Here is a 26226-nt window from a genome sequence, read left to right as displayed (position 1 = left end):
ACCTTTTCCCCTAGTGCTCTCAGCTGCAGCCAGTGGCTTGCTGAGTGCCTGCCGAAAGCAGCCACTTTCTAATTCTAGCCCTCTCTATGCAAAGGACAAAGAGGGCCAATACTAAAGCAATCCTTTTGTCTACGGGCCTAGCAGGACAGTGCAAATAAAGACTATTCTGTTTCTAACCATTCTAAAAGTCAGTCTTCTAGCATTAAAACTCCTTGGAGACGGTCATCCTTCTTTTCTGAGCTGGAGCCATAAATGGGAGGAAAACAGCCTGGTCCACCAGACTGTAGAAGTAACTGAATGGGACAACAGGAGTAGCTCACAACTAAGAAAGTGAAATCCTCTTCAGGTTGTCTTAGAAGGGAAGAAGAAAATCCACAACAGTTTGCGGGGACTGGCCAAATACTCAAAGCTCAGAAGGAGACTTTGTAAAATTCCTTCTCCATGGCCATGGCCTATGCATAGACCCAGACCTACAACTGCCCTGTTCTTCTGATCTCACATTTACAGGCCTGCAAAAAAGCTATGTATTAACTCAGGACATCACAAATCTCTGCATCGCCCACTGGAGCTCTGCTACTTCAGCAGCAAACTCACTGGTGCTCACATAAGCCTAGTATCATCAATATGGAGATACCCCTTCTGCCTAAATTGAATGGCTTCCATCCCAGCTCAGAGGCACTGCCATGAACACTCAGGAGAGTCAATTCCTTTTATATCACATTTATTTTACTCTTTTTATTACAGGTTTGAACACAGCTGAGGAGACGAGTGCTTCCACACCAACTTTAGCAACAGCCACTCTGCCACAGGCACAACCCTTAGAGCCACTTCGTAGCCCACTGGATCTCTATTACCGTTCTTTGTGGGGGAGGCAGCCTATACACGGACCCAGTACATGCTGCTGCGGATACGGTTGTAGTCAGGCAGCTGTTCAACAGGACCTGAGCAGGCAGAACAAAATCAGTCACTTGAGACACAGCGAGATCCACATCAGCATCTCAGTTCTACTGTGCTGACACGATGTTACAGCAGATACAGGAAGCAGCTCAAATTCAGGGTATTTATAAAGGCCTTGAGCAAGTTTAAACTTTAATTTTGGTTTATACACATGATAAAAGTAAATTGTAAACAGCAACTGAAAGCATAATTTATTACTTTTTTTAGCATACTGCAAGCCATACATAAGGTAAGGTTCACAAATGCAATTTGTGAAATCACTCAGCAGCAACTGGAAAATGGTTTTGACGAGTTAGAAAATTGGACTGAACCAATGTATCACAAAAGATGGCGGCTATGTTAAAGTCCAGAATTTGAGCTGTATTGTGTTAAAACAATGAATTATGCTTTCAATTGCCATTTACAGTTTGCTTCCATCATGTGTACATCCAAAGTCATTAAAGTTTAAAATTACACAAAGACTTTATAAGACACACTGTATAATGTGAAACCTGCTCTGCAGAGGGCGATGGATGTTCTTCCCCAAGCGGCATTATGAACCATTATTAACTACTAAACATCAGCTGCTGCTGCATTACACTGCTGTAACATGCCAAATAGATTCAAGTCTTCACCTGAAAAAACAATCCAGTAACAGGATAAAGCATAAGCCTCCAGACAATAACTGGATGATGTTTTGTGCCAACTTGTCAGTTGTCTGGAAAACCCCTTTTTCCAGTGGCTTTGCTCCGGAGAGAGCTGTGTGGAACAGAGGGAGCGGAGCTGCACTGGCAGGTTCTTCCACAGGAACTTCTCTTTGGCCAGACAGACATGCCAGAGCAGCACAAGGTGTTTATCCCACTTATTTCTTCAGACATCACCTGATTTGACCCCCAAATGAGGAAACATTTGGCAGGCACCACCGCAGCCCTACCCAGATGGGAGCACCATTGTTAATCACATCTCCCCAGCCTGTAACACGGTGGGAGCAGCTAAGAGCCACTGTATTAGCACCTGAGCCTGTGAATTTTCTGATCCCATTGAACACTGTGCATCAGATATGCTGCAGCAAGGCAAGGCAGATGCTCGGGAAGATACTGGCACAGCTAACCAAGGAGATGAGAACATTCTCCATGATACCTTCTACAGGAAGCTGCTTATGCCCTTAATACAATGACCCATCCCAGTTAGCTACTTTTCCGACACCTCAAAACCGTTTCATGCCTACCCCCAGGTCACTCACCGATTGCTGCCACTGCCGGGCATTTGTCGTAAATGTATTTGCTGCAGACCTCACTCAGCGTTGCAGCATCCACAGCCTAGTGGAGAGAGACAGTTCTAAGAGCAGATTCTAACTGGAGACAATAGGATTTAACTATGTGCAGGACAGCTTCCCATTTAAAAACATTCCCTTTGGCAGATATAGATGCCAGTCTATAATGCTGCCCACACTATAAACTGTACACATACAGGGCTGTGAAATTAAGCCTCTATATGGCTGTAGTGAAATTTCACCCTATTATCACAGCTGACAGCAGAAATTTGAGAAACACTGGAAGTGACCAGGAGCCAAAAGGACTGATTTTGGAGGAGGACTGATTTTGGACAAGCAGCTTGTTGAGCTCATTTGAGCCCAATTACCTCCTGCCCATGGCAGGAGACTGGACTTTATGATCTTATTGGTCCCTTTCCGGTCTTCTATTCTATGATTTCCTCATGATGACCCAGCTGTCCTTGGTCAGAAGGTTCAGTGCAACAGAGAAATACCAAGATCCCTTCCCCTCTTTCTCTTGGCCAGTACACTATTTTGTCTGGAGTCTCACGCAAGCCATTTTTAGTTCAGGCTGCTGACTAGAAAAGATGTCTTGCCAATATATAATCCAGTGAGATCTTTGCTGCTGGCCATCTCCTGAGAAGCAGTTTCACTCAAATGAGCTCCAATCACTCTAACCACAGATACTCAAGTCACTTGCCATAGCCCTATGTTGTACCACTACCCTACAAAAACTGAACCAGTCAGCCATAGGGTACAGGGAGAAGGTACAAAAATTAAAACAAAGGCATGTTCATGGCTCTGTCTTTGACATTTCCAACATACTTATTACAGTTGACTAATCTTATGAGCCAAAGGCAGAGCCAGAGTTAAACAGCTCTGCTAAAACAGATGTAAGCAATGTGCCCAGAAACACAGGCAACTGGGGAAAGCTCAAGGGATCCAAGGAGAACAGACAAACTGACAAGACAGACTGATACATACAGCAATTTCGGCATCCCACTCTGCCAAAGGTATACGGCGTCCATAGTTCAAGAGATGGCTCCCTATGTTCTCACACATCGGAGTGGTACCTAAGAGACATGCAGGTTTGTTAGGGAAGGCCTTAACACTGAGCAAGGCATTCCAAAGCCTTCCAGCATTTCACAGCCTAGCTATCAGTCTAGAGGAGGACTACACCAACCAAAGCATTAGTTGACATCCAGTAATGTGAGAGCCCATGTTCTCCTTCAGATGGCCATTCCAGGTATCTCCTACTAGGGAGCTGATACATTCCTTAATACTTATACTGCTGACGCCCCTAACTAACAGATGGCTTGGATAATAAGTAAAATCTGTCTGATCTCAGTCTTCCCTTTGGCAGGCCTCACAAGACAGCTTCACTGGCAGTCCGCTTAGGAGAGGTCAACATATGCATGGACAGCATGAAGGCCTACAGGCTAGGACTCAGGTGCTTCGTTAAGACAGGAACAACCGCATACACTGTGGGTCAGGATGGAGAGGAGCCTTGCACAACACCTGCCACGGTTCCCCAATTTCAAGAAGACCACACTCAGAGCCGTTTAAGAGATAAAAAAAATAGCAGTGCCCTGGCACAGAACATACCATTCAGCTGAGCCACCAAGGCATTACGAAGGATGTTCTTAGCTCTCCTCAGCTCCGAGTCTGTTGTACTAGTGCACAAACGCATCCTGAACGGGAGAAAGAGCAAACGGGGGGCTCTCAGAGACCTCCTAATAGTCATGAGAACTGAAACCCCGGTCTACAGACAAGATTCACACTTGATCCGAGCCTTCATGAGGCCGAGAAGCGATTTATTAAATCCCATTCTTTCCCTTGGGACCTCCAATCTGGACATTTGGACTTGTGATGAAGACAAGCATTCACTAGCTTGTCTTAGTTTTCAGTACCCTCTATTACACTGAAGAGCCCAGAGACCCAGAAGAGCTTACAGGGGGTAGAGGTGGGGAGTGAAGCATCAGCTAACACTTTTCAGGTTGGAGTCACAACTACAAAGGCCTCCCACCAGTTGATTGCCCAAGCACCTTATAAAACCCCTAGCAGCCAGATACAGAGCTGAAAATGCCAAAGGATTCCAATTGCTGACATTCCCATGCAGTTTTTTAGGGCAAGTGTTCTTTCTCCCAACCCAAAAGTAAGCTCTGGAACAGGGACTGGTTCTTGCTCAATTTGTATGGTATGCAGCCTAGAGGGTCTCTAGTCCCATCTGAAAAAAAATCAAGGCACTAGTAGGAGATAAATATATTCTGAGAAAAAAAATGAGCCAAACAACGTGCCAAAACCCTTCCAGACCTGGCACTGAGTGGTTTCCTATACCTGGGTGTTTTGTTTTCTGACTGGTAAATCTGAATTCAGAACGACCTCCTGCTTAATTTTCCAAGTGTAACAAGCAGTGGAAGAGTAATATCCATCAGATCATTTGTGAGTTTGTGCTTTGTCACCCCAAAGGAAATAAGACACCCCAAGATGTTAGGCTGACTAGCAGCACACTGGAATAGAGAGAGACCACAGCCAACATTCAGTGAAGTGAGGGCAAAATAAGCAAAAGAATAATTTAACAGGAAATCAAGACCAGGCTTCTGGTTCCCTGAGCAAACACTTCAAGTCCTGCCACTAGGGCTAGATAACCCATGGTCCAGATTTTATCAAGACACCCATGTGGGTTTGGATTCGCAAGGACCCAAGGAACCTCTACCACCTCTAGGCCCATGAGTGGGACTGACCCCATGCAGAAAGTCTTGACCAAGTTACACTCACCATTCGCTCTGACAAAAAAGCATCATATCATCTAATTTCATGCGGTCACTAACAAAATATATGCCAAAGAGGCTTGTGTCTGAATAGCAGGTGTTGAAACTCTGGAAGCTATGGCAGAGCTCACCCTCCACTGCGTACGTAGCCAGCCTGCTGGATTGATTCTGCAAGGAAATTAACACTGTCAGCCATTCAGGCTCTCACAATGCCAAAACCAGCTCCCAATTCCCTCCCACAGAGTGGGTACAGCACCAAGAAAACAAACGAGCCACAGTGTATAAAAAGGTTCCAAGGGACAGCTTGACTCAGAAAGGTTCTCAAGGTTGTCACCCCAGGGGGCAACAACCATCATTAAGGTGAAAAAAGCATAGGATGCAGCCTTCTTGAAGGCATCACATCCCAAACCTCCTTTCCCCTCACAGGAATTGACTGAGAAGCTGGTACCAACTACTGTTTATGAAGAGCACCATAAGCCAGGTGGGAGATTCATGGGAAGTGGCCTTGAATTTGGGTCAGTGGGTGTGCAAAGGAAGAAGGATTCTTTACAGAGATGAGAGCTACAGCCTGGGGTTTAAAAACAAGTTCTCAGGGCATTTTTATTTCAAGGCATGACTGAATCATAAGGATACACATTAGCTGGCTTTTCTTCACTATCTCCTGTGGAAGAAATCAAACTTTGCGTTGTGTTTGGTATTAGAATTCACAGACTCAGTCTGGGTTTATTGGCGACTATACCATACGATCATAGGGAGGAGATCTAACAGAACTCCCCCCCGCTACAAGTTAACATGCCTTTTTATACCTAAAATTGTTTAAACAAAGCATCCTTGAAAAGGAAGTCAGGGGTAAATCGTAACAATTGCTTGCTCAGCAACACGTTTTGTTTTGAAAACTGTTATCACCTTTTTTATATTTAGGAAAGGAAGAGCATTTGTTCCAAAAGAACTGTGCATGGAGTCATAATAAGCGGAAGAGTTTTTCTTAACTTAAAACATTTTGAAATACAAAGCAAGACCATTTTTTTTCTTCACTCTCTTTCCTTAGTTAAATTAGAGGCCTGGATAAATCTATAGTCGGATAAAGGCCTGGATAAATTTGTAGTCAAGTTAGAGGGGCCTGGATAAATCTACTTCAACCTCCATTAATGGAGATCATTTTGTCTCTGCTCCACAGACAAGGGATTCTCTGGTGTGGAAGGACCCTGCTGGGCACCCTCGCCAAAACCTGCTGGTACACATCACAAAAATGCTCTGAGACCGGCTCATAACAGCTGTGCCTATAGCATGTCTGCAATGCCTTCTTGACGCATCCCACAGAGTACAAGAACCATTCCAGATCAGCTTTATTTGCACCAAGTCCTACACTTTGCATTCATGAGTACAAGGTCTATTTCGCAAAAAAAATCTCAGAATCGGAATGCAACCCACACAATATCTGGCATTTCCTCAGATATTCCTGGGAATACTCCCTAGAGTAATTCTGCCCAAACCCTGTAGTAAAATGGACTGTCCAAACTCCCCTGCTGCACTGCCAAATTTCTTACCTTGCCACCTCCAAAGGTACGGTCATAGCGTCCAATGATACAATTAGCTAGAAGGAGGGCAATATTGTCAGGACTAGCCCATCCAGGGCCCTCCACTGCAAAAGCTACGTGAGCCAAGGGAACATCATCATCTCTGACACGGACCTGCAAGGGATCAGGGGATCCAGATCAGGATAAGCAAAGACTTCCCTGCAGTCTGATGTGAAGCATGGCTTCTAAGTTAAGGGACAAGACACCACAGGTTCAAGTCTCTGTTAGGAGGCTGATGCAAGGGACAGCCTCCATTTTTAATGAATTGTGGTTACATCTAAAATCACCATATTTGGCCAGCCCAGCGTACTGCAGCCCCACACTGAGGTGCCACCTGCTCATACAACAGCTAGCGGCCAATTTTGTAAATGTGTACTTTAGATTGAGCCACAAAGAACTTACGTCACTCCCTGTGAAGCGGCAAGGTGATAGGATAGAGACTGTATCCTCCTTGTATTCATAGGAAATTCCACTTAAATGCTGCCTAGCAAGGTCTACCAGCTCTGTGTGAGAAACACCTGGCAAGCAGAAGAGACAGAATAAGAGATCCATAAAGCTGCATAGCTCTCCAAATTAAGGGAAAAAAATACACTGCTTTTATGTGCTTTATAAGCAACCCAGAGCCCCAAACCACAGCAAAAGCTTAGCACTGGCAGTACCACGGCTCCTGAGAAGAACAGGAAATGGGGGCTTACCTCCAGCAGCTGCCAGAACCATGCGAGGAGCCTTATAGTGAGTGTCAATGTAGCTAGTTAGATCTGCACGAGTCAGAGACCTAAAGAACACACAAAATTTTCATATTCCAGCAGCCCAGGGGATAGGGATGATGGTGGATGAGAGGTGGGGGCAATCAAGCAAACTCCCCCCCCAACTTTCTTGGTTATAGAACAATCCTTTCCAGAAATCTGTTTGCACTGACTAATCTTCTCCCATGCCATAACCCTCAGGACCAGAATAGGATGCTGAATTAAGAAGCTAGACGTTAAACATCAAATGTAGACCAGATCGGTGTCAGAAGTCACTCACAGATGGCTTCTCAGTACCCTGTGTGAAGAAAAATGGAAGTCTCCATCCATTCATCCAGTGGCTGACAACCTTTATGAGTCACACGACAGAACCCAACCCTGGTTTGGTGTGGACCAGGTAGCTTCAGCAGTGTGCCTGCAGCAGGGATAGGGGTTGCTTCTGCCTGTGCTGAGGCCAGGCAACTGGGAGCTGCATCTGTGCCTCCACTGCTTCTCCCAGCCCCCAGCTCAGGCACAAGTGCAGCTTCTAGCTATTGGGAAATGGAGGGAGGGCTAGGAAACAGGAAACTGCATCTATGCTGCTTCTGCTTCCCCTTCTCCCTGCCTTCCCTCCCCCACTCCACCCCTCCCAGCTGCAGCACAGGTGCCACTGGAAGCTGGACAGCCCCAGCTCAGATCCCCGTGAGCCCACAGTGTGCCTGTACTGAAGCTGGGGAAGAGGAGCAGCAGCAAAACAGATGCAGCACCTCACTGCCCAGCCCCAGCATGGATCCGGCTCATGGGCTGTATGTTATTGACCCCTGTACTTGCTAATTGTTAAGTGCCAGTTCAGGGTCACTACTAGAGAGACCAAATTAAATGAGCATGGAACACACTCCTCTCTTAGCAGGCTTCCATCTCACTGAGGCCTAATGTACAGTGTTGGGAATACTCAAGAGAAGTTTGTGCCAAGCCTACCTTGAGGCTACAAGGTGTCAGCTGCCAGTACCCGAAAGTCCAGCTTTTGTAGGCAGTGGGAAGCATGGACTTAAGTTAAAACACATCCATGATGAAGATATCAGTTAAGCGCACAGCACTGTCCACCTTGGACAAAAGGCACAAGGAGGCTCCCTTGTATACAGGTCTGTCACAGGCACACTGTTGCCAATAAAGATCTTTTCATTCTCTCAGTACACAGCTCCATGTAGCTGATGTTGTACACTTCCTCTCTCATTTAGTTCAGTGATATACACCCAAAAGAAACTGCTTAGCCTCCCAACTTCAGTCCAACAGTGGAAAAAAAACCCAATTACTTCAAGGCGTATATTGTACCCCAACCTGAAACTGTTTGCATGTGTTGCTCACTTTATGTTCTCGGTGGTTCCCTCAACAGTGCGAGCCAATGGAGTCCCTTGGTAAGCAGTGGCATGAAGGTAATCAAACACAACATCCGTCAAGTTGGTGTCAATTTCCTGCATCTCCTGAAGGATGGTGTTTCGCTCCTTCTCAATCTGTGAAGCCTCCAAACCACAGTTCTGCACAACATCGGCCAGAATCTCAACAGCTGCAACAAGCACATACACAAAAGGATCAATGTTAGCAATCCCTTAACCTGGCCACAACATAATGCAACAGAAACCAGGACAGGAAACTGAGGACAGCTCAGAATTTGAAGGAAGAAGTGGCACACAAGAATGTTCTAATGGGACCCTGGGGCCCAGGAAGGTAGAGAGACTGGAAAACAGCAGTGGGAGAAGTTCAGTGGGACACAAAGGGCTTGTGCAGTATCTAGTTACATAGGGTCAAGTCTTTGTCTACTGTCTTCAAGACAAACTGTAATACTTTCAACTCATAGACTTTGCCACGTTACAAGTCACTCTCAAAGTCTGGTGCAAAATACTGCATCTGCCAAGCAGGGACAAGAAGAGCACCACAGCTTGGTGAGTGCACTTGCAGGATGGGTGGGGTAGGGAGGCACATATTAAAGGCAAGGCATATTGGCAGTAATATGGATAGCACTTGTAGAGTTCATTACAACGATATTTGGTTACAGTCAGGGCTATGGATTCTCACACTAGTAGGAAAAAGCAAACCTAAGTCTGTTCATGACAGCACAGAGCTTAAAGCTACATTGCAAACAGAACCCAGAAGAGCTGTATTGTACATTTCTGACTCAAAGTATTAATGGCTCAATAGTACTCATCTTCCCAATTCCACAATATTGCAAAGGACAACTGACATCCTTCCATTGGCATTATTAATACCCAATACTGAATGGCAGGAGAATAGACTACAAAGGATAATTGTAGGAGAAAATGAAGCTGAAGACTAGGGTCACCATTAGGTGGGTATGCACTTTCCAATGACCTATAAGAATGTGTATGTGCCCAGACCACCTAACCACTATCTGAACTGCAGCTGTACCCACAGACTTTTTAGAGAAATACAGAAGAGAACATTTTCTTTGACCTCAGGCTTTAAGTCAGAGAGAACAGTCCCATAGTAACACCACCTTTGGGTAGGTCCTTGGATAAAGCTTTTATGAAGTAGGCTGTTTGCTCCCGAGAGGTGTACCCATTGAGGTGGGCTCCTATGCTTTCCACTTCTTTTTCAAAGGTGGCACAAGGACGTTTCTTTGTGCCCTAAAAAGTAAACAAAAAAACCAGATACATGCAATGAAAACTAGCTAGATTTTGCAACATCTGTTAGCAAACTAAACACTACATCAATAGCATTCATGCAGTTAAGTTCCCAGTTTTTAAAAGGAACTAGAGCACTAAAACGTATCACAGGACTGCTCACCAGTTGAACTATTTCCAGTAAAAGGTACGGAAATAGGAATACCACTATACTAGAGAGTGTGCTGACCTCAGGACCACCGCATACAGTTCCAGTCACTCAGATGCAAGAAAAGTGAATTCAAACTGGACTGGGGCACAGAGATTACTAGGTTGATCATGGGAATGGAGACTTTATAACGGGCTTGTTTGGTCTTGCAAAACAAAAGCTGGAGGATAACTGCTGTCTATTAGTTGGGAAAGAGATATGTACATTGGAGGACAATGTTGACACAAGGCAGCATGGGTATGAACTGGCCATAAATTTATGCTGGAAATTAGATGGTTTCTAGCCACAGCAAGGATGCTCTGGAAGAGTCTTCTGACAGGGCACGGGGGCAAAATACCATCTAGATTGAGATGGAGTTTGACAGGTTATCAAAGGGATTATACAATGGCGTTACCTGCAATGGTAGGAGACAGAGCTAGATAATCCATGAGGTCCTTTTCTGTCCTGTGCTCGTACTACTCAGCAGATGCATCTGCATTACAGCAAGTGTTGTTCAGCAGAAGGCTGCCTCTTTAGAAAGGCTAGAAACTCAGCCATACATGGCCATTCTTTTAGCAGCCTTGTTCTTTTCATGTTGGATAAGTATAAATACATATTTTCATGCAGGTTTCTCTTGTGTAAATAAATGTTGAGATCAGAAGCAAGTCTCTAGCCCCTCAAGTTCTCAAATGCTAAGCAGTGCTTCCTTTGTCCTGAATTACATATCAGAGTAAACCACAGAATCTTTTTAGCCATCTTTATGTCCATAAAAAGACAAAGGGACTGGTATCTCAGTCAAACAAATATGTGCTCTTAAAAGATGAAGAGACTTTTGTTGAAGTAGGCTAAAGCAGTGTCATTCAAAATATTCTGGAATTTCCAGAGCAGTTCTTCTGTGCAACTGTCAGGGTGCTGCACCCTTATCCTATATTTACTGGAGTCCCTAACTGTCATGGCAATGACTAGGAGCTCTAATCTCAAAGATAACTGTACAACCCCACAACCAACATGTGAAACATTCTGACAAGTTATGCACATGAATCCCACAAGCAATGACAAAAGCCATTGGTCTAAACTCTGCCCTTGCAAGGAATCAAGTCAGTACAAAGACTTCAAAACACTTTATCTGCAAATACGCGCTAACATGGGATCGCCTCAACTTTTACTTTCCTTCCGAAAACCTAGGATAGTTTGTTTTCTTATACATCACAATAGAGCCAGAGACCTGAATCAAGGTTGGGATGCCACCTTACTAAGTTCTCTATAGAACCATTTCCTGTTCACACAACCAAAGGTTGTGTAAGACAGCAAGAGAACAAAGATGTGTGTGCATATTCTGGTGCTCAGAAACTGTAGGTCAGGGGTTTTCAGCCTTCTGGTGGTGGTGGCCAGACATGGAGCAGGGGGCTTTCACACAGCAGCCACTACTACCATCCACCCCGCTGCGCTGCCACCACCACCCACCGTCCTGCTTTCACATAGCTGGTTGCACATGTGGCTCTGCAGACTGCTGATGGGCCTCGCACCCGGCCAATTGTGTGCTGCCTGTCAGCAGCCCACAGAGCCGTGTGTGCAACCGGCTGTGGGAAAGCGGTGTTTGGCGGCAGTGCAGGGTGGTGGATGGCAGCAGTAGCCACCACATGCGAGCCCCCACCACCCCAGCAGGCACCTGTGCAGCCCACAGAGGGGCACCACTCCCCTCGTCCCTCCCCCAGCCCCGCTCCTGGGAGGCAGCAGCATGGGGTGATGGTTGGCAGTGCTCTGTCCCCGCCTGGCCGCATGCACCCCTAGGACTTTTCCACATACCCCTAGGGGTACTCACACCCCCGGCTGACAACCGCTGCTGTAGACAGAAAAATCCAGTTCCTTATCACAGTCTTGACCCACTGAAACATGAGACAACAAAGTGAATAAAGAGGAAAAAAAAAACAAAAAACCAAGAGTTGTGGGGCTCCAAAAACCCGAGTGTTATATATAAGTAGCTGTCTTACGCCAAGTCCCATGGCAGTTCCCAGCTCCAGTTATCATCTCACCTTGAATGCCAGATGTTCCACAAAGTAGCCTGCTCCATTGTTCTTTTCATTTTCATAGCGGCTCCCTACCTGGATCCACAAGCCCACCTGAGAAGAGAGATGCTCCAAGTAAATAACGCAAGCAAAAATTCATAAGCTTCCTACTTTTTTTTTCTTTTTTTTTTTTTTTTTGGGGGGGGGGGGTCACATATGCACACCCACTGGCAAGAGCATAACATAAGCATATAAAGGTCTCTATCTGTGGCCCCAACCTTCAGTGTCTTATGAGAAACAATGCTGAGCAAGTACCATCAGATGCGGGTTTTCTGAAAAATTTTGAATTGGAAAATTTTCCAATGCTCTAAATAGAGAATGATCTGATTCAGCATGTTTAGTTGACTTATATTTAGTAAACAAAACTAAAATTAACACGGAGGTGGTTTTTTATGTCTCAATAGTCCCAATACTTGAACTGAAATATTTGATTAGGAAAAAAATTAAATGTAGCACACTTAATATGGTTTAAATGTTACATTCAAACAAATTCAAAGCTTTGATATGCAGTGGCTGTCCACTCATCTACTTCAACAAAACTTAACTTTCTTCCACCGAGGTCCTTGCAGCACCTCCAGTTTTACTGTCACTATCTGTAGAATCACTTGCACTACTTATTAGTTCCATTTTAGAATCAGATCAAGGCATACCTGAACCATATTCTTTTTCGCTAAAGGATAGTTTCATCAATGAGTCTATGCGCAAGGGTAACTTATCATCACACTACATCTTCTTCACTAATTGTGCTTCTGTAGAATTGGACAGAAGCAAGAGATTTTGAGAAATAGAAATAAGCTTAGCAGTGCATGCATTTGGTTTTGATTTGACCCGCACAGCCAATTAGGCGAATTCATCCCTTGATTTTTGTTTTGGATTATTATGTGAGTGTATTTACCCTCCTGTTTACAAATCAATAAAACATATATGTACTCTCTCACATGCTTCCCAGGGATGATCACCTGAAAAATATTAATTACAACTCCGAAACTCAAACTTGCCTAACATTTTACTGGCATCCATCAATTGTTACCAATGAATTTTATGAAAGAATGAATTTTTAGAAATGGAAATTTCCCATGGAAAAATAAAGCACTGGAAAATTTTCTGCCCTGCATCTCTGAGTACCATATTTGCAGGCAATGACATGCTTTGCTCTCCTAATCAGCTTCAGTTTTAGCTTCTTAATTTTCCAGAACTAAAAACAAGACCAGATGCTCTCATGGGCAACATTTCCTGTCACACATGGGGACAAATATTTTGCATCATAGGTTGAAAAGATTACTTTATTTATGGCATGCATCTAGTAACTTTGGATAATCTTCTCTCTCAATTTATCCAAGTTGTATTCAACAATTAACAGCTGTCCCACTCATACAAAAACTATCTTCATTCAAAAAGCAAACTAAACAGAGCACAAAAGTATCACTGGAAGCATTTTAGACTCATTCCAAAGCAAAGCAATCAATACCTTTTACTACTGATTCCATTGACCAGGTTGTGACCCTAACAGCTAACAACACAAGACAGACTATATCTCTACCGAAAGAGGAAGCTAGCTGTGTTAGTCTGAAGTCAGGCAAGGTGGACTTGCACATTACAGACTGAACTTATAGTCTACCTCCTGCTAGATCTCTGCTGCCAATCTAGGTTCAAATAAAAGCTGTGCTCCTTTGGAAGTCGATAAACTTGGTACAGAACTGAGTCATCCTAAAATAAACCCCGATTCCCCCTTAAAAATTACCGTGCACGTAGGTTGGCCGGACTCCTCAGATGCCACACGGAGGCCATTGTCAAGAGTGGTGACCTGAGTCTCTGGAAGATTTTGGAGTACCTGGGCATAGGTAGCTGCACCATGATTCCTTGTCAAACTCAACAGGGCTGGCTAAAGAGAAAAACATGATCAAACTGTGACTCTCACAGCATAATATAGACACAGTTGCATGAAGATTCCCAACTACACAATAAACCCAGCCTAATCAGTTAATTAGAGCACTGTTAGGTTCACAGTCAAAGTTTTTCCTCCTAAGGTTATTCAAAGTCTATCACATCTCCTAACTAAGAATTCTGGGTGAAAAGCTTTTGTATGTTAATACAAGCAGGTCTTAACACACAAAACCAACAGACTCCCAGAAGCATATTCAAACCCTGCTCTTGCTGGACAAGGCTGACCCCTACATCATGAACCAAATGCTGACTGGCCAACAGCAGAAACCCACTGCTGGCTCCAGGTCAGCTCCAAACTTAATGAGTCCCTTTACTGATTTAGCACACGTCTATACCGCAGCATCACATGCAGACGGTAGGGTGTTGCAGTGCAGAAGCACGGCACCTTCCTGAAAGCTGGTTTACCCTCTCGCCAAGCTGATTTGCTACTAACAACTGAGTGCTAGGAGCTAAGTTCAAGAGATGACTGCCCCCATGGCTGCAAGGGACCAAAAACAGATCCACACAGATGCAGCAGCAGGACTGGGATGGAAAGGACAGAAAGGTGTGGAGAAGGAGGAAGGAGCGCAACACCCCAGGAGGCCACGTCTTGGGAACAGTTGCTTAAGCAAGAAATGGCCACAGGTGTCCAGGCAGGCCACTTCTCTGGGCAGATGTGATATCTTTTACTAGACCCCCTGAATAGTTGTAAAGTTTTTTGCTAGCTTTTGGGCACAATCACCCATCTCCAGGCTGCCTACCCCACTCCACAGGCAGGCAAACAGCAGGGCACGACGGGTCGGTACTGCGTGGGGAAGGTGTGGCTCCGCCCCTCACTCCCCAGCCCCCGCCCCAGGGTACTGCTGTAGCCCCTCTGCGCTTGCAGCCTGCCCGGCCATGCAAAGCGTTAACGCAGGCAGGCGCGGCGCCCCCCTTTTGACGTCACCGAGCTCTCGCCGAACATTCATCCCGCTCTCCCCCACCAGGATTTCCATGGCCACCGCCGCGGGCAGCGACCCCGTGACCTTCCCCCGGTGCGAGGGCCCGGGCGTTCCCCCTCGGACCCGCTCCCCGCCGCCAGGATCCGCTCCCGCCACCCCAGGCCCCGGCCCCGTCCCGCGCGGGCGGCGCTCACCGAGGAGCGGGGGCCCCGCAGGAGCGCTCGGCCCGCGGCGCAGCCGGCCCGACACATAGAGGAGGCCGCCATCTTGTCCCTGCAGCGGCGGACGAGCTGGAGGGAACAGCGCATGCGCCGGAAGGTCACGGGCAGGGAAGCACGCATGCGCCAAAAGACGGGCGGTGCACGCACAAAGGACGAGGCAAAGGGGTACGCATGCGCAGAGGGAGGTGCTGGAGGGACGAGTGCGAGATAGCCAAGGAGTGGGTTGGGGTGGGCGCGTGCGCGTGCGCGCTCCCTGCTGGTGGGAGGTGTGACAGGCAGGGCTGCAGGGGGTGATTGAGCAGGGGGTGCTGCAGGGCCGGGCCAGGGCCTGGGAACCTGCAGCAGCAGGAAGGTGCCTGGAGGTAGTGTGTATGAGGCTGTATGTGGCACAAAGCGAACTCAGTAGGCAAAGGCACGGTGTAAAACAGAGTGATCTCTGTTTTATTTAACAATCAGGAACATCATCAATAAAGGATCAGTGGGATCCCTGGGCTTGCTCGCCAGATGCAAGCAAGTAATACTGAGGTATGATGGTTGACAATGAAACTCGCAATGTGTTTCTCACGTTCAACCTCCTCTGTCATTGCAGAGAAACCCACTTCACGTAGATAGGTAGATGGACAAGGCAGCAAGGTCTTCAGAGCTAGGGTGCTGAGTTCTGGATATTAACCCTTTATTTTAATCCAAGCCGATAGAGATGAGGTTGCATTGAACAATGTTTTAAGTCCTTTGTCATGTTAGCTCAATCAACTGATCCTCTTAAAGTGGTGGCCAGAACAACTCCTTGCAGGCATTCAGAAATGGATCAGGGATCCACTATTTCCCGATTCTCGGATTGTTCCGTGCCCGTATCCTCACATAGCGATACGGACAAACGTGAATTCAGTGCACGTGCTTTGATATGATTGACAATATGAATCGCGTCACTCAACACACGTACTTCAAGAGACAGTCTTCAGATCGCCAACTTTTCGCAGTGAATTGCACAGTGGGTAGACTCACATTCAGGCGCCACTTCTTTTACCCTGGTCGTGAAGCCAGAAAGCCTTCCAGTCATCACAACAGTGCCACTGGTACAAAAAGTCCCACAGCTTCTGAAAAATCTACAAAATTCTGGAACATGTCAAAGACTCCCATATCCACGTTTTCCCCAGGTTTCCAGCTTGGTTTTAAAGGCTGTGATTTTATCTGCCATTTTAAAAACAGATGCCATTCTCCCTTGCATCGAGAGATTGAGTTTATTCAGTACAGTGAATATGTTGCTCAAATAAGTGAGTTTAGCAAGCCAGTTCTTGTCATTGAAATGCAGAGCTAATGGTGATTTTTTGTCTAAGATAAATCTGCAACTGTTTTCTTAATTCAAAGATTCTGGTCAGGGCCTTTCCTCTAGATAGCCAATGATATTCTGTATGCAGGAGAAGCTGCTTGTGTTCAGCACCCATATCCTTGCATAGCGATGCAGACAAACGTGAATTTAGTGCATGTGCTTTGATATGATTGACAATATGAATCACATCACTCACCACCTCATGTAGTTCAGGAGACAGTCTTCGACTTGCCAACCTTTCGCAGTGAGTGCAGCTGGGGCAGGGGCTGCCCAGCTGGGGTGAGGCGCAGGGCTGAGCAGCTCAGGGGTGGGGGTGGCTCCTGGCACTGCGCACACCCTGGGAGGTCATGGGGGGCATGTGTCCTGATCTGCATGCAGGGCAGGGTGGGCTATGGCTGTGGGCTGGGCTGGGCTTGCCTGTGCTGAGGGTGAGCGGCACCAGCAGTGAGAGGTTGGGTTGGGGGGACTATGGCAAATTCTGGAGTGGCTGCAGCCCTCCCTTGTAGCTCTGCTCCTGTAGGGCCCCGTGGTGAGGGAGTGGGGCTGCTGGGGCTGGGGCAGGCACTGCACAGCCGGGTGGAGTGCTGGACAGAGCCACAGCTTGTCTGGGGGTTATGGGGGCAGCTCCTACCATTGCATGCACCCTGGGAGGGCATTGGGGGCATGTGCCCCCAGATCTGCGCGCAGAGCAGAGCGGGCTGGGGCCAGAGCAGTGCCGGCCTGTTCCTGGTGAGGGTATTGAGCTGCGTTGAGCTGGGAGGCAAGGCTGGGGGGCTACAGTGAATTTTGGAATGGCTGCAGCCCTTCCTGTAGCCCCACTCCCAGCACTGTCACCACCTGCCCTGGGCACAACCCTGCCCAGCCACCACTGGGAAGAGCCCAGTACCGCCCCCAGCACGCCCCGTCCCGCCCCATGGACAGATCTGGGGGCATGTGCTCCCTGCCATGCCTTCCCAGGGTGCATGCAATGGTGGGAGCTGCCTGCACCCCTCCAGATGAGCCACAGCTCCATCCCACACTCCGCCCCACTGTTCAGCACCTGTCCTGGCCCCAGCAGCTCCACTTCCTCCCTCACTGTGGGGGCCTACAGGAGTGGGGCTAGTGCCACAACCGCCAACCCTTTGCAGCCTGGCACTAGGCCACGGCCCGCTGGTTGGGAACCTCTGACATATGGTATCACATCACATCATCACATATGGCACAACACACATTTTTTCTCCAGTTAAAGAGAAACCAGAAGCTTTACTAATACACTAGGGGGGCAGCACTATATTATTTGGCTTAAGATCAAAGCAAACAGCAAAATAACTGTGCATTGATTTGCTAGATTGTTTCATAGTTAGTACGGTTGGAAGGGACCTGAGCAGATCATGAAGTCTGACCCCCTGCCATGGCAGGAAAGAGTACTGGGGTCAAACAACACCAGGAAGGTGATTGTCTAGCCTTGTCTTAAAGACCCCCAAGGTAGGAGCCAGCACCACTTCGCTTGGAAGTTGGTTCCAGATCCTAGCCACCCTGACAGTGAAGTAGCACCTCCTGATGTGTAATGATGTGTCTTGTGTAGTGATGGTGTAGCTGTGATAGCCTGGAAATTATGTGAGAGGCAACGATTTCTTTGGGTGCTCTCTTAAGCTTTCGAATGCAAGGCATTCTTTGTCATACCTGACAAAGAACATCTTGCATCCAAAAGCATGTGTAATTTTATCCCAACTACATAATTAGTCCAGTAAAAATACCACCCTAAGAAATCCTAGATTCTATATTAAATTTTAAAAATTCACAACAAACTAGGTAAAAACATAGTGTCCTTAGTGCCGTAGTGATTATAGGTAAATGTACATCTCTAATTCAGATTCACAAAACAAAATCTAGCCTCCTTGAGCATCTTGGCAGTGTGGTGGCACAGTAGGGGGTGCTGCTACACACAACCACTTGCCTCACTGTGCCAGGCCCAAAACCACACTTCAGGAGTCTCCTCTAGGGAGCCTATTGCCAGCTGGTGAACACCCACAAACCTGGGGTAACACTGCCACCACACAGGCACTGGTCTCTGGTAGAGCTCTGTACAGCCCAGGGCAAACAGACCCTGCAAGCCTTGGGAGTGCTTTGCCCACAGTAATATTTTGGGGTGCTTCTTTCAGCCCAAAGCATCCAAAGATAGCATCTGATACCAGAGGAAAATAGAAAACCAAGCACAGCTTTGCTACCCAAGCAAAGAGAGCAAAAGGCTACCCTCTCCCAAGTACTCCATAGCCAGGCACTCTGTAACCTGATACCTTTATTGGTGGTGGGTGTAGAATATGGAAGTCAGAATACCCTTTGAGCAAACAAAAGTAAGTTGCAGATATTAGATCAGGCTTATCCAACATACGGCCTGTGGGCTGCCACGTGGCCCGTGAAGCCGTTTTCTGAGGCCTGAGGTGCTGTGACAGGAAACGAAAGTAAACACTGTTTACTTTCGTTCCCACCCCTTGTCCCTTCCCCAGCTCCTCAGCAGCTTCCTAATGGGGGAGGGGTCCTTTGGCTGGCACACTGGATGATAAAAAGTTTATGATCCAGCCCCACATTCAAAAAGGTTGGAAATCCCTGTATTAGATGCACTGATCCTTTTAAGATGCGACTGCCTATACATATTTCTAGACTTCTGGCTAGTTTCCAGGTCTTTACTTACAGAGAATCATCCAAGTTGTACCTGGAGGCACGTTGCTTGTAGCTTTTCAAAATGCTGGCTGGAGGAAGAGAGCGACCCTCCTCTCCCCCTAGGAGTTTTATCTGGCCAGGTCACCTGATTGACCAGCCAGTACCAAGAAGAAACCCAGGAGATACAGGGGTCACTTGATTTCTCCCAAATGAGTGGCAGATACAGGGGGATTTCTTCACAGACAGCATCTCCAATCCTTCACTGTCAGTCATTTCTATACCTGAGTTAATACTACTATACCTGAGTTAAGGTTTAGAGGTAGAGCTAAAACAGTGTGCAGGTTGTGAAATAAATGAGAAATTAGTAGGAATGGCTACCAGCAGAAAGGGTAATTCAATTAATGGAACATCGACACCATTAAAAAGGAGAGAAGGTCATTAAACACTTGTGGAATGATGAGAGATTTGGAGAAATCAGTTACATTATAATGAGCCATGAAGTCAATGGACCCCCACAGCACTGCCTGAATAGAAATATTGCTGCCCTTTCCAGGCAATTGATTTTAAAGTTTGGCTGGAGCAGGAATCAAAATGGGTGGGTGTGGAGGGAAAGGCACCTGCCCTTGTCTGCATCACATTGCAGACTGTTGCACAGACAATTGAATTGGCCAGGCGTGCGAAGAGCTGCCTTTGAATGAGGTAAAGTGCACAGTCAACACTGGAGCCAGGCAGAGAGAGGCTCTGGCATGATGCTCTACGCCAACCCTTTGGTTCAGCTTGAGTTCCATACACCTATTCCCTATTTTATCCGATTGCTCATGCCCTGTTGCATTCTGCCTTTTGTTGTGGTTGCCCAGAGCAGGAGTGCCCCTCACTCCACCTAGCAAAGCAGCTTCACAAGGTATTGAGAGAGGACTGGTAGAGTAAGACTGGGCTTAGTATGAATCACATCATGAAACGGGAGTGAGTGGCTCTAATGATTGAGTCAAATGAAATTCTCATAAATGGGCACAGAGTCTTAGGTCAGAAATATGCCAACAAAGAGATGCTTTGAGTAAAAACACATTTATTGAGAAACAATAAATCAGGATCATGTTATAAAATTAAGTCCTCGATACGCAACATTAATTCAGCTTAGACACCAGAAAATCACAACTAATTCTGTGTCTGGGAACATTGTGGCAGATCAAACAGGCTATTCAAGTGCTAAAAACATTTTCTAGTCCCATATTTACTAGCTGTGTACCCTTGAAACTACAGTAGGAAATGTTCCTGCAGAGGGTAGCTGAGCTCATGGGTGCCTCCTAAGACTGGGGGGACACAGTTTGTGGGTGGCAGTGTTGGTGGCGGGGTGGTGAGCGGCAACTGCCTGCAGAAGCTGGTGGCAGTGGTGGAGGGAGGTGGTGAGCAGTGACCACTCGCAGCAGCCGGCAGTGTGGCAAGCGGCAAACACCTGCAGAAGCCAGTGGTGGCAATATGGTGAGCAGCAACTGCTCACAGAAGCCAGAGGTGGTGGCGGGGTGGCAAGAGGTGACTGCCTGCAGAAGCCGGCAGCGGCCAATCTCAGGGGGGGCACATGCTCCCCTACCAGTTGCCTATGGCTGAGTTATTACATTTTTCCTTCCCTGGCATATATGATTTCATGATTGTCTCATTCACCACAGTGAGACGATAATAAATAACCCTAAGCATGACCCCTTATCTGAATGTTTTCTTGCTCTTCAATAAGCTCTGTACATATTCACACAACTTGGCAAAATCAAGTTTCTGGCTGTGGTCATGATAACCACAATATAAGAGAGGCAAGTGAGAAAGAAATAGGGAGATGGATGTGGCTAGGCAGGGCCCAGGCTTCATGGTGTTTCAGTATTGCTCTCTGTCTAGAGTTTTCCAGACAGTCAGTGGAGCTGTTCTAAGGCACCATGTATCCAAACAGTCACGTCAGAGGTGCAGCTTCTCTTCTCCTCATGCTGCACCCCAAAAATGTGACACACATGGTGCCAGACAAGCTCCCCATGTCTGCGGGGATTCCCAGTTGTAGGAGATCTTGTGCCCTGAGCCCAGGAGATCCCAGGTTTCTCCAGCATCAAGCAGATGGCCAGCTGAAGGAGGGTTTTGAGGTAGTTTCCCAGTTGCTCTGGTGACTGAAGTGGTTTCCCAAGGGTAGATGATCCCAGATTTCCAGGGTCTGAAGCAGATGCTCAGCAACAGGCGATCTTTGGTCTTTGATGGCAGGATTTCCTCATCACCTGCCCTTGCAAACATCAACCAGCTCAAATAATCTTCTGGAAACATACCTTGATGGCTACGTCTCACCTGTTGTGCTTCTGGGGAGGGTGGATGCCACGATGGCTACAGATGAGTGCTGGGAAAAGTCTAAAGAGTCAAACAACAAGATGATTTTCTTTGGTTTTGTTTTGCTTCCCCAACCTCCTGGCTTTCTTACTGCTACAGGTCCTGCTTTCCCCCCTGCAAGCCCCTCACTCTTGTCCATGCAGGATCTCAAGGCACTGGAATGTTTTCTCAGAATGGCAGTGTGTGTGCTGGGCCCTCTGGATGGGATGGAGTTAGTAAGGACCAGCATAACTGAAAAAAGGACTGGTGAACTGTGAACTGTGGGCAGGGCTGGGGACATAGGTGATGAGAACATATTGGCTGGGTAGGAGCAGGCATGTTACCATAGCTGATGGGAGAAGGCTGCTGATCTAGCTGGTGTAGTTGGAAGAGACACACAAGCCTGGCAGAAAGGTGGCAGCCAACGTGACCAAACCTGGGAACTAAAGCTGCTTTCCCACTTAGATCATCAAGGGGACTGATTTCCCAGAAGTGAGGCAAAAGGCTGAGCAATTACCATAACTGGCTCTGGTGGACTCGATCCCTGCAGCTTGGTGACATGGGTAATAGCATCATGCACTGAGGCAAAGAGCTGGTGCTTGGTGATGGTTTGACTGAAGAAGTTGCCTTGTTCTAGCTGGGTTATGATGGACTCTGTGGGGAGAAGTGTGAGTTTTGATAGCACTGAGAAACCCTGATTAACGAAGATGAAGACAGGCCAAGAGGCCCATCTGTGGCACTCCACTCCACCCCATGCTCAGAACAGGCTCTCCCCTTTTGTCTTAACAATTTGGCTTTTGAATCCTTTGCTCTGGCAAGTAAAATTTGTGCTGAGATCTGGGGATGGTCACCTGGTGTCACATCCTAGAGTACAAGTAGGACCTGACATTGAACCCCAGGGACTCCTGCCTGTGGGAAGGGGCTTTGGCTGATCTCCTGAACCAGCCTTGGGCAAGATTCTTCCACCAACCCAAATCCAGTTGAATTAACCCCAGATTGAATCTTCTTGCATGGAACTGAACACTGGTTATCTCCCTTAGGTGGAAGTACTTCCACAAGCTGTCTCCCTCTGGGCAATGCCTGAGGTGGAACAGCAGATGGTGGAACCGGCTCTCATGACTGGCCCCAGAGGTGTGCCAACTGGGATATCAGTGAGGCCCAAGGTACCCCTTTGCAGGGACATGTTGCTGACAAATGTGAAGGTCTGTGGCTTTGCTAAGTTTGACCTCTACAGCCTTCTTACCATGACAGCCAACGAGCAACACATCTATTTCAATCTCGTGGAAATCCCGGAATAACTGCAAAGGACACCAAGCAAAGAGGAAAGTTAAGACTCACAGCAGATGGCCAAGTCTGTGCCACATGCCCCACATCCACCTTGTCAACAGGATGGCATAAAGCACAAAGTGACTGCCAGTTGCCCACCCCAGATATCCTCTTGGCCCTTTTGTGCCTCCTGCTCTTTGATGCCACTGGAATAGCTTTTCATCTCTAGCAGATCCCCAGTGGGTTAAAGAGCAGTTGGACATGAAAGATCCATTCCAGCCTCATGCCCATGGCCAGATTGATCCATAGGCAAACTAGGCACATGCCTAGGGCCCTAAGTGAAGAAGGGACCCATAAGTTTGTTTGCCTAGGGCCCACTAAAGGTTAATCCGGCCATGTTCATGCCCAGGTGACAACAGCAGCTCTGGGTAAGCCATTAAAATGGCAGTGCAAGGGAGCAGATGTGTAAACTGGAAATCCCACTTTTGTTACAGATGAAAATGACTGAGAGAGAGGGATGATAAATGACAGGATTGGCTCCCTGGTTGGGGATGGGAATGGCTGTGGTGTGTTGAAAGTTGGAGCCAGGCTCTGACAAGTCTTTTACGAAGGGCACAGGAAAATTGCTGAGGCAAGCACTTTTCACCCAGCCCAGGATGTAACAAAGCTCTCGTTCCCCAGAACTCTGCAGAAGTCACAATTCAGAGGTGTGTCCTTTGTGGGAGTCCTCCCCTTTCCCTGCCTCCCTCCCTGGCCCTTACGTTCTTTAGGATCTTGATGCAGACGTAGTCCACAAAGTTGGCAGAGCTGAAGTCCAGTATGACAGTGTGGAGCTCAGGCTTCTGGAGGCCAAGAGACACCAAGGTGGGCTCACCACGGTCCGGCAGGGGATTGCCATTTTGGGACTCCCATTCTGTCACGCTTCCATTGATGTCTATTACTGAGATGCCGGCTCCGTTGCAATCACTGTCTGGGTTCTGTAGGGAAGAAAGCATGGGGCCTTTCATCTAATTTCCCAGGGGAATATCTCAGCTAACAGGAGTGGAGCAGCAGCAGCAGCAGCAAAGCAATCTGGAAAATATCTGTTTCCACAGGTAAAAAGCAAGGCTTTACAGTGAGATGCCATACGGAGACACTGGCACCTGGTGGCACCAGTTATCCCAGTACATGCCAGAGCAGAAGGGTACTGTCCTTGTTCAAGTCTGGCACAGCTCCAGGACACATGTTACTCCCCACCTGTCTAGGGAGGAGATCAGCAGAGTTTGAGGTAGACTGGCAGATGTTTGAAGTTGGCTGAGGAGGCTTTGTGTGCATGGTACAGTGAGTTAAGGTGGTCAATAGGCTTAAAATCTGACTGGGACATGCAGCCTATGTCAGGCACCCTGAGCACAGGCAGGCAAGGACTTTGGGCCTTAAAGATCACACAGTAAATGTGTGTCCCAGTCTTCACCCACAGATCATCACTCTTAGGGTCAGATGCCTTCAAGGTCTTTGGAGCAGTCTTTTATTGTCAAAGCTAGTTGGCAACAGAGAAGTGATAGAGGGCTGAGTGCAGCCCACAGCACTCATCACCCTCCGCCAGGCCAATCAGTACCAGGAAAGCAGTTTGGGATGTAACACGACACAGCATAAAGACACAGCTTTGTTTCCTCCAGTGGCTCATCTGATCCAGTAACCACAGCCAGTGAAAGGAAAGTGGAAATCACTATAACAGCTCATTGTGGAACAAACTGCCCTGAAAAGATTTTACCCTTAGCCAGCTGCTGAGTGGCTAGGGTAATATCCTGCAGATATTATTTGATTTTATGACTGTCATTATGCATTGCATTGAAGTGTTGATCAAAGCTGGGAGAGTTCTTGATAAATCCTGGTGCCTAACTCCTTCACTTCAGGTGACTCGGGCACCTGCGGAGTTTAGGGTTAGGGGATAGTTGAGGAGGGTTTTCAGCATTGCACTTTTGGATTTAGCCATGTAATTCAGCCAATATCCCATGTAAACCACCTATGTCCTTTTTTGGCTCTGTCCCTAGAATAGAGAGGCATGTTTTTTCACATAATGTTTGCTGGCCTCTTCCCAGAACATCGTGTCCAGATATGGGCTGTAAAAGTCTCTCTAATCTATCTCTAATTATTTTTTTCTGTTACTAAAATTAGACATAGAAATCTTAGGATCATTGCAGTAGGTTGTTCCTCCTCTAGCCTGGCCCAGGAGTCAGTTTTCCCCTGTTCCTACCTCAAATGAAACACAATAATAAAATATCAACAAAATCCCCCCCTGACTCTCCTATCCAGGCCATCATGGGCTTCACTATAATGCTGCACTGTTGCCTTTCTTCTCAGCTTCCCTTGTCTCCAGCATCACCTTTCTGGGAGCTTTTAACTTCCTCCAGGGCCAGCCAATCATCCCCATCAGCTGGCCCAGTGCTCCTAGGCAGGCAGGCTAGTACCCTCTAACACTCTGCAGCTGGGCTTCTACCCCTGAGCCATGCACCTTGTTATGATCCCCCCTCCCAAGAGTGGAGCCCAGGATACATTCTTCCATTTTTAACTCCTTCCCTCCCCCTGTCCCCATCTTGGAAGAAGAAGTCTGCATTTATATTTGCAATCCTAGGGTGGTGGCACATTGAAAAATCAAAAGGGTGCATGGACAGGTCATCAACCTCAGGTTGGTCTCCTGCATAGCGTTAAGCTATGTTAAGGAGGCATGATCAGCCACCAATGGAAAGTGGGCCTCCAAGAGGTCTCAAATGCCCACTTAATTGCTAGACACTGCTCTATTACAGCATATTTTTGCTCTTGGGGTAGGAGCTTCCCATTGGTGTTCTTCATCTTCATATTCTGGGACAAGTCTTGCTCTTAGGCATCCACCTGTAATATGCACTCCTTTGTTAAGTCTGGGCTGTGTGGGATCTGCGCACTGTATGGTTGCCATTTTACTGTCCCAAATGCTGTCTCACACTTGGGTGACCACTGGATCCTTTGAGGTACTCCCTTCCATAGCAGGTCAGTTAGTGGGGCTGTAATGGCAGCAAACTGTAGGATGAACCACCAACAGTAGCTCACTTACCCTAAAAATGATTTCACCTGCCATTTGGTTGCTGGTACTGGAGATTCCACCATGGCCTTTACTTTGTCCATGAAGGGCCTGATCTTGCCATTGCCCAGTACATATCCTAAATATCTAGTCTTCATGCATGCCAGGTGAGATTTAGCAGGGTTGACTGTGAGGCCAGTCACTTGCATTGACTGCAGCACCTGTCTCACCCACTGGAGGTATTCCACCCATGTGTTGTACATTGTCCAGATAGGCGGACTCATATGTCCAGTGTGGGCAGAGTATTTTGTCCACTGGAAGTTGGAAAGTCACAGGGCCCCCATGGAGACCAAAAGGTGGAGTCTG

General features: G+C 47.2%; 2 protein-coding genes across 2 annotated transcripts in view; both read right to left on the bottom strand.

The window, feature by feature from the left end:
• Positions 1-704: 704 nt before the first annotated feature.
• UQCRC1 (ubiquinol-cytochrome c reductase core protein 1) lies at positions 705-15386 on the bottom strand. The gene is made up of 13 exons (XM_090022773.1): positions 15233-15386; positions 13916-14056; positions 12142-12228; positions 9795-9924; positions 8648-8846; positions 7253-7332; positions 6960-7075; positions 6528-6671; positions 4988-5148; positions 3815-3900; positions 3194-3282; positions 2180-2255; positions 705-941 (listed from the first exon to the last, which is right to left on the bottom strand). The coding sequence occupies exons 1-13, from the start codon at positions 15377-15379 to the stop codon at positions 877-879; spliced, it is 1521 nt and encodes a 506-aa protein (XP_089878899.1). The 5' UTR covers positions 15380-15386; the 3' UTR covers positions 705-876.
• A 1963-nt stretch (positions 15387-17349) lies between these two features.
• Positions 17350-26226, bottom strand: part of SLC26A6 (solute carrier family 26 member 6) — a 30219-nt gene continuing 21342 nt past the window's right edge. Inside the window, exons 17-20 of the mRNA XM_090022772.1 lie at positions 23588-23803; positions 22804-22858; positions 22078-22214; positions 17350-21602 (exon numbers count right to left, since the gene is read on the bottom strand). Of these exons, the coding sequence (XP_089878898.1) occupies positions 21579-21602; positions 22078-22214; positions 22804-22858; positions 23588-23803 (432 nt within the window). The 3' untranslated portion in view covers positions 17350-21578. The remainder of the gene's footprint in view (positions 21603-22077; positions 22215-22803; positions 22859-23587; positions 23804-26226) is intronic.

This window comes from Crocodylus siamensis, chromosome 11 (assembly GCF_052110815.1).
Source record: "Crocodylus siamensis isolate JL-2025a chromosome 11, ASM5211081v1, whole genome shotgun sequence".
Taxonomy (NCBI): Eukaryota; Metazoa; Chordata; order Crocodylia; family Crocodylidae; genus Crocodylus; species Crocodylus siamensis.
This window is presented reverse-complemented; position numbering and strand designations above follow the sequence as displayed.

Bases quoted from the DNA above. Each gene is read 5' to 3' on its own strand.
- UQCRC1 (XM_090022773.1), bottom strand. From the start codon at position 15,379: ATGCGTGCTTCCCTGCCCGTGACCTTCCGGCGCATGCGCTGTTCCCTC. The intron at 9,925-12,141 runs GTGAGATGATAA...TTTACTTTTTAG, and splicing joins TGGAACATCTGGCATTCAAG to GGCACAAAGAAACGTCCTTG. The intron at 7,333-8,647 runs GTGAGCAACACA...TGTGTTCTTTAG, and splicing joins GGAACCACCGAGAACATAAA to GTCTCTGACTCGTGCAGATC.